Source organism: Semicossyphus pulcher, unplaced genomic scaffold (genome assembly GCF_022749685.1).
Source record: "Semicossyphus pulcher isolate SPU_LCO1_2020_fin unplaced genomic scaffold, fSemPul1.0.p SCAF_18, whole genome shotgun sequence".
In the NCBI taxonomy this organism is placed as follows: Eukaryota; Metazoa; Chordata; class Actinopteri; order Labriformes; family Labridae; genus Semicossyphus; species Semicossyphus pulcher.
In genome coordinates, this window is record NW_027211691.1 from 8478332 (window position 1) to 8487232 (window position 8901).

Here is an 8901-nt window from a genome sequence, read left to right on the forward strand (position 1 = left end):
TGTGTGTCACATGTGTCACCAAATGCTAGAGATTACACATATGAAGAAGCTTGGGAGACAGGACATGATAATGAGACCATTGAAGTTGATAGAGTATTTGTGGGTTTGAATTTTGCAGCAGCATCTGTACAGCTTTCGGAATCTCAAAAGACATTGTTTTCAACACTTGGTTCGGTGCCTCACATCCCATTGACAAAACAATCCAGCTGTGGGTGGGGGGCCATAGGACAATGGGTTAAAGCAGCTGTAGAAACATCAGATTGGCAAATTCAACCAGATGGTAGCTCTTACTCTTCTTCTCTAAAAATCACATCCTATGTAGTAGGGATCAAGGTAGTAGCTGTCCGCAGAACACACACAAACACGCACAAGGTTACACTTATGCCATTGACGGCCAAAGAGGATGCAATGCTTTCAACAGTACCTGTTGTTTTGTGGGCTCAGAGCAAGTTTGATTTTGGGAATATAAAAGGTGCAGCTCCAGTCATTGTCCAACCAAAGTCAACCTTTAGGCCATGTAAAAGACAATATCCACTTAGCCCAGAAGCTGTTCAGGGCATTGCTCCTGTCATTCAGTCTCTCATACATAAAGGTGCCATTGTGGAATGCGCTAACTCACCATGTAACACCCCCATCCTGCCTGTTAAAAAACCAAATGGTAGTTGGAGACCAGTTCAAGATCTCAGGGTAATCAATGAGGCTGTTCAACACCCAGCCCCCACTGTACCTAATGTGGCAACATTATTGTCACAAGTGCCAGCAAACTCTTGTTGGTTCTCTGTAATTGATTTAGCAAATGCATATTTTAGCATTCCTGTTCATCCTGACTCACAGTTTTGGTTTGCTTTCACGTTCAATGCTAAGCGTTACACTTGGACCAGAATGCCACAGGGGTATGCCGCTTACTCCCACTCTCTTTGCTGTGGCTGTGGCTGAGAACATTGGGAGCCAGTGTGTGGCAGCACACTTGTTCAGTATGTTGATGACCTCTTGGTGTGTTCTGCAACACAAGAGGATTGTCAGGCTGACACAGTGTCTCTGCTTTGCTTTCTGGCAGAAAACGGGCATAAAGTATCAAAAGATAAGCTGCAGCTTGTTGCACAATCAGTGCGTTATCTTGGCCATATTATCATTCCGGAGGGTCGTAAATTGGGTCCAGAATGCATCCAGGCCATTTTGGATGTTCCAAAACCGCGTACTAAAAAACAAATGATGTCCTTTTTAGGGTTAGCAGGCTATGGCCGTCCATGGATTCGTGATTTTGCGGAGATCTCCCAACCCCTGTATGACATCACTCATGGGGGAAGACATTTGGCCATGACTGATACTTTGACTTGGACTTGTGAAGCAGAAACAGCATTCACTGACTTGAAGAAATCATTATCTAGTTCTCCTTGTTTAGGACTCCCAGACTCGACCAAACAATTTAATCTGTTTGTTTCTGACCGTGATGGTTTCATGTCAGCAGTTCTCACTCAGCCTCATGGAGACAAACAACGACCAATAGGTTATTATTCGAAGCGACTTTCCAATACAGAGAGGGCTATAGTTGCATGCTTAAGAGCTGTAGCAGCAGCTACAGAAGCAGTATTGTCTACAACCGACATTGTAGCCATGTGTCCTCTTCTTGTTCATGTCCCGCATGCTGTTCACTCCCTCATTCTTCAAGCAAAAACTGCACATTTAACCCCAGCACGGCTGTTACATTGGCAAAATGTCTTACTAACAATGTCTCATGTTACATTGAAACGATGCACTGTCCTTAACCCATCAACATTGCTCCCAACTGCTGAAGACGGGGAACCGCATCCCTGCCTGGAGGTAGTGGACACGGTATCAAAACCATGTGATTCCCTGTTTGACACTCCTCTTACAAATCCTGACTCTGTCTTCTTTGTAGATGGGTCTGCCATGAGACATCCGTCAAATGGTTCTCCATGTGTGTCGTATGCCATTTGTACTAAACATGGTGTAATTGAGAGTGCCAAACTTCCTGACAACCTGTCTGCCCAGGCAGCTGAATTATTTGCATTAACCCGTGCATTTATACTGGGAAAGGGACAAAACATAACAATTTATACTGATTCACAGTATGCGTTTAACGTGTGTCATAACTTCCATGCTTTATGGAAAAATCGTGGTTTCCTTACTTCTACAGGTAAACCCATTGCGCATAAAAGTCTTATTGTGAACTTGTTGTCTGCATTACTTCTGCCTGACTCTGTAGCAGTATGCAAATGCCAAGCACACACAAATGCAGCAACTCCTGTGTCTCAGGGAAATGCTGCCGCAGATGTAGCTGCAAAGACAGCTGCACTTTCACCTGCCTCCCCCACTCTACAAATGCCCTTGTCTCTTCAAAATGATGTTTTCTCCCTTAATGATGTCTCTCTGCTGCAAACAGGAGCTGATGTTGGTGAGAAAACACTATGGAGAAAGAAAGGGTGTAGTGAACTCCCCTCTGGAGTCTGGATGAATGCACATGGCCTTCCAGTACTCCCGAAATCCATCTTCCCTTTTTTAGCCAAATTGATCCATGGGCCTGACCATGTCTCAAAAGGGGGAATGATGGACATTGTAAATAGATTGTGGTATGCACCAGGGTTTACCACTTTTGCTGAAAATTTTTGTAAAAAATGTGTTATTTGTGCGACGAACAATGTTGGCAGGGGTGCAACAATGCCTCTGTCAGCGCATCCTAAACCTGAAGGCCCTTTTGAACATTTAATGATGGACTTTATTGAACTTACTCCATGTAGAGGTTATAAATATTGTCTTGTAATTGTGGACATGTTCTCAAAATGGATTGAGTGTTTCCCATGTAAACATGCTACGGCTGTCTCTGTGGCAAAAGCATTGTTAAGAGAAGTAATTCCACGCTGGGGCCTTCCATCCAAGTTAACTAGTGATAATGGGTCTCATTTTGTCAATAACATCATTCAGAGTCTCTCAGAAAGTCTCCAGATAAACCTGAAAACACACTGTGCTTATCATCCAGCTAGTGGAGGAGAAGTGGAGAGAGCTAATCAGACCTTAAAGACAAAATTGACGAAATTAATGGCAGAAACAGACCTGTCATGGATGGAGGTTTTGCCACCTGCATTAATGTTTATGAGAGGTCGTCCACATAAGACAACGGGCCTCTCTCCTTATGAGATCCTCACTGGCCGCCCTATGCGAATGACGAACACCCCTTTTCCACAGAACAGGTTAACTCTGACAGGAATGGATGATGACATGTTAAGTTATTGTTGTGCACTTAACCATACCTTGAAGCTTATCTTCCCTAAGGTAAAAGCTGCCCTTCCTGAGCCTACGGGAGTGAAACTCCACAACTTCCAACCCGGGGACTGGGTAGTGGTAAAAGACCTCAGGAGGAAACACTGGCGTCAGCTTCGGTGGACAGGGCCATACCAGGTGCTGTTGACAACTCCAACTGCTATCAGGATTGCTGAGAGGGACACGTGGATCCATGCTTCTCAGTGCAAGGTCTTCCCCTGTAATGATGCTGCTGGAAAGACGACAGCCTAGCTGGTGGGGAGTTGAGGATGGGTCCTGTTGGAAGGTTGTGGCGGCAGTCTTCATCATTGGCCTGGTTACCACCATCACAATCCAGTCTACAGTCGAGCAGAAAGGTCACAGCCATCTCCAAAGAGATAAAACCGGAAAAAAATTGGACTTCAAACGTCCTCATATATTTACACCCACCACACTGCCTACTGATTCACATGCATCCAAAAGTCAAACTGATTCCACTTATACTGATATGCATACACCCAACCCATCAACCGTGGGAGGAACTGGACTGATGGCACCAAGAGTGCAGGACAACAGAGAGGGAAGGCGTGACATTGGCATGTCACCACCGCAGGGTCAGGAGACCCCAGAAGAAGAAGCGCGCGTTGAAATTGGTGCAAAAGAACTGTTGAGTAGAAGGAAAAGACAATTGGGTGAGCAGAGTGATTGGAAACCCTGGGGGTTTGATGCTGGTGACTTAATTGATAATTATAGAGAGAAAAATACGTGGTATACCTTTATAGAGTGGTTAAAAAATAGGATGTATGGCCCTGAAACTAGTGTCTTAGCCATTCAGGCTCCTCCAGCTAATTGGCATTCTTTATTCCAACTTGAGGTGAAAGACTGTCCTTGTTTGGATCCAGTTGTTAGTCTAGTACAATATTTTGCTGACCATCTGCACATGGACGATAGCACACGTGAGTATTGCAAATTTTCTCATTTGACGTGGTATAATGTAAGTAGGAACTTGTATAATCATACAACAAAGCAAAGAAACATATATTTATCTTGCTTAGACTGGTTCTGTGATAATATGGTCTCACAAAATGTCCCATTAAATTCAACTTACGCAGAACCAACTGAGATTCCTCTAGACCAAAGTAGTTCCCACCATGCCTGTTTATGTGCAAATGGCCCAGGTCAATTTATGGGGGTGTCACATTGCCCAGATCCTTTTGCGAGTCTACCAACACACAAACCAGGTGCTGGTCACATGAACATGACTTTTAAAAATAGAGAGACTGTCTTAGTAAAAAAGTTCCTTAATGCCCCTGCACACAAAGGGATACCTCCTATTGGTAATTTCTACTGGTTCTGTGAAAATAAGGCATTCTTTTTTCTACCACCAGGATGGTCTGGCTGTTGTTATTTTGTTAACCTGACCATAACCAATCTGGCATTAATCCCTATAGACCTAAACAAACAGTCAAACCATGATCATATTCATAAACGTGAAATGGCACAGTTTTCTAATCTTCAATCTTACCACTGGCGTGTTTCCTTAGGTGAGAAATGGGGTATTGGGTTATTTCCGTGGTATGGGGTAACGTTCTTGGCTGACCATATTGATAACATAACTTATACAATGTCTGCTTTCGCTAATGAAACAATAAAAGGTTTCCATTATTTAGCCGCAAATGATAAGTCCCACAGGTTAACTTTGTTAAAACACGAAATGGCTCTTGATTATATTCTGGCAAAAACTGGAGGTCTATGCCTGACATTAAACTTAACAGGAGAGGCGTGTGTGACAATCATTCCTGATAATTCGGATAATATAACCACTGTAATCACCGCACTTGAGAACATTCGCGACGCATTTGGTCCGTCTCAGTCTGCAGGGTTTAGTTTTAACAAATGGTTAAATGACCACTGGGGTACTCTAATCATTCATGTGTTGGTGCCTGTTCTGACTGTGTTCTGTATTGTTTTATGTTTTTGTACTTGTGCCTTAACTTGTATGCGAGCTTTCATGTATCGATGGATAGGTGGAATACTCGGAGGAGAAAAGACATCATTATATGTTAAAATACCACTTGAACCAGCAGATGATAGTGAAGCAAATTTGTATCATATGTCAGAATGGGTTCCAGGAAACCCATATAGTGATTCGGAATATGAAGAGGTTTAACAAATGTTGTTATTGTTAGTGTGTTTTTCCTATAGTATTAGTTGTAGCATAATGGTAATTTCTCGGGTGTCTTGTTTCCTGTTTTTTAGGTTTTTCTAGTTTTTTGTTTATTCATAATATAGTGTGATGTAAAATTTAATTCCCAACAATAATGTATTTACACTTTGTGTCAAAAGGAGGGAATGTAGGAATTTTCCAGGGATCATCAAATGGGTAACTTGTCTAAAGTTTAATTTATATGGGGGGGGCAATTTATTTTATGACGTTGACCTGGTGAATCCTGGTTTCCCCCTGGAGCGCAGAGAAGGATCATCTGATCTTGCTGATGAAGGCCAGGTGACTGACTGAAGTACCATGTGGGGATGGGGTAGGGGGTTGTTGATTTTGTATATAAGCTTGAACACTGCAACAGCAAGGGAGAGAACTTTAGCACTTCTCTCCATGCTGCATGTGAATGTAAGTAAAGAGACTTGATTCATAACATTGAGTTTGCTTGTTCTTCACAAATTATCTTCAGGAGGAGAATTTCCCTCACAAATGTATGTGAAGTCAGCATCATGTTAGGGATAAAGCTAATGCAAGGCATATATCTGTGTTGTATTATTTGTGAAGGACAGCTTATCTCCTGCACATAGACAGAACATAGCCTACAGTATCAGCTAGAATGGCTGGAGGCAAATTTCCTAGGTGGGGCTGTGCCACATCAAGCAACTTCAGCAAACATCCTTAGTGTTATTTAAAGCAAAAAATAAAGTAAAGGTATAAAAAAATAATTTGTACTCAGTAGTTAAATATCAAAATATTATTTTATTCAACCATGTCAGAACATTTTATAACCCAAACATGCAGATTTTTTACAAACCATTAAATAGTAGTGAACATGAAAGCAGTAAGCAATAATAATAATTATTCAATTAATATAGGCATGGGAGTCAAGTGCTCTAAAATGCAAAATAGTGAACTCCAGCAAACCTAAGTTTCAAGAAAATTCTCACCTTACTCAGAGGCACAATCTGTGTCTTTATCAACAAAATTACAATTCAAAAGCAACCAAATCTTTTAGCTGTATGCAAAGTATATGGATAGTTTTAAAAAATAGTTTACAGATTTCACTGTTATATCAAAGTTGCTTATTGCTGCTTTAAAGAAAATAATACAACTATTTTCAGGAAAGACAATGTGCTGAGAAACCCTGCATGTTTTTCTATTTGTGGTCTATTTCTGAGAGCCAAAAGCCTCTCAATAACCCTCTGATTGGTGTCAGAAATTGTTAGCCAGAGCATTCAGACAATCCAAGTGTCATGGTGTTTTTAGGAAAGTCCTGATGCTTTTCAAAGTAAAGAGGCACCTCTCACATTTTGTTGTTTTGTGAACACTCTGAGAAAGTGCTCTGTTGGTTAGTGTCCATAAAACACTGCAGAGGCAATGCTTTGCTGCTGCAGAATTCACTGTTCTCAAGTCAAGTATGCTACAATTTTGTTCTAAGCTCTGGCTCGTTTAACATGGAGCATGTGCCACTCTTTTCAAGAGCTGCATCAGGCAACCTCATACAATGTAGTTGAAACAATTTTCCATGCAACAGAGTGCTGCGCTAACAAGGTGCTGGCATGCACCAGGATAGTATCACATACCTGTAAAAGATACATTAACATCATTGATCAGCTAACATTTGAAATAAAGCAATTTGATGAACATGTGCATAAATCCAAGTCAAGTATATGACTACTAAAACATGACAACATAATTATTCCTACTTGCACTTAACAGTGTGTGTTAAGGTTGTCAGTCATCCAGGTCATTGTATAAAAGATTATTCCACAAGGCAAGCCCAGTTTCATTTTAGAATAAATTAACTCCTATCGGTTTCCCCAACAAAGTCAGTGGGTTAATCTCAGTAAATTAACCACATCGTTTCAGGTACTTTTAAGGTGGCCCCGTACATTGGGTCTCATTCATGAAACGTGAGCAGAACAAATTTGTGTGTAAACTGTTCGCAGACGGAAATTTAAGTGCATCTCGGCATTCATCAATATTTTAGTAGCTCCGATCTTTTCGTAGCTACTAACAAAATCTACACATGCTGCTGACCACGTGTAGCGCTTGTGTAAATTTAAGAATGCACATAAATAATGCTTGTCACTATTGGAAATTACTATTTTAATTCATATTGCGCTCTGTTGTGTACACAATACGCAGATGCCTTTGAAACACGTGATATAGCCTTAACATGACAAACGATTAAAATATAACACATTTAGAAAATGATTTGAGACAACACGTTTGTATTTTTGTTTTTTTTTGTGTGTGGCTCTTTGATCATTTGAAAGAAACCTTTAATAAATCTGATTTGAAAAATGTTTAATTTACGTTGGCTGCAGACTGACTTATTTGGAGCTGTATGAAACAGAGCTTTAGGCTATTAAGATTCAAATAATTTGAAGACGATGCATACAAAACTGCTGTGGGCTATATGTTATCCGTATCCTTTCTTAAAATAAATGTTAAATAGCTCTACACTCGACAGCCATCACTGATTTAGATTTTATCCATTACGCACAATATAACATTTCTGGTTTCCCGTTTCCACTTCATTCAATCCGGAGAGAAAACCTTACAAATGAATCTTCTGTTTGTTTGGTGGGACTGTACGACCTAGGTTAAACTATACTGACCACTAAGCTATCAGTGATGGTTTAATGTATTACGACACAACACTTATCACCTTACCATCTGGGTTTGATGTTGACTCCAGTGGAGGCATGTCGCTGTCTCCGTCAGGTATAATTCCTGACAGAGAGGTCTCCCCAATTTTGCCAGCGATGCACTCGTCTGCAGTTGATAGTTATGACTGTGAGCCTCCTCCTCATGTGGCTGATGTATTTTTTTTGAGGGCGCTTATGCGTTTCTTTGCCTCCAGTTTCATGTCAAACCATTTATGCTTCACTTCGGACATGGTTCTTTGGACTACAGAGACAACATCAACGGCATCTGTCACCTCCCTCCAGGCCTTCGCTTTGCCTGTCCCTGTCACACCACTGCTTACAGATGAAAATAAAATGTGTTTTCTTAACTCCACTCCACGAAAATCGGAACTGGGATGAACATGTGACATATTGTAACGAGAAATGCTCCCCAGCCCGCAAGGCCCACGAGAAAGCCATACCTGAAAAGCCTGAAGGATGTACTTTCAATTTCAGTCTATATCTCCTTTCGAGAGATTGGGCATGATTTATCTAGAACAGCCATAGTCCATGAGCCAGGGGGTTGGTAATGCCAATTTGGAGGGACCATGTCTCATAGTGATTTTTATAAAGGTCTATGTCTCTAGTGTTGGAAAATGTATGATAGCATTGCAGCAATGGTAGCTTTCTATGTGCTATCACTCCTTTTTTCATCCCTCCATCATGAACATTTTGTCATGTTTTTTGGCCATTTTTCACATAGAGCCAATATAAAAGAGGGTAGCCTACACA

The 8901-nt window shown here is 41.2% G+C and overlaps 1 protein-coding gene across 1 annotated transcript; it reads left to right on the forward strand.

Moving 5' to 3' along the window:
* The first annotated feature begins 381 nt into the window (after nucleotides 1–381).
* LOC138596221 (retrovirus-related Pol polyprotein from transposon 17.6) lies at nucleotides 382–3531 on the forward strand. Its single transcript, XM_069667836.1, is given in 3 exon segments — nucleotides 382–1195; nucleotides 1901–2013; nucleotides 3292–3531. Coding segments are annotated over 3 exon segments (1167 nt in total).
* Nucleotides 3532–8901: the final 5370 nt, after the last annotated feature.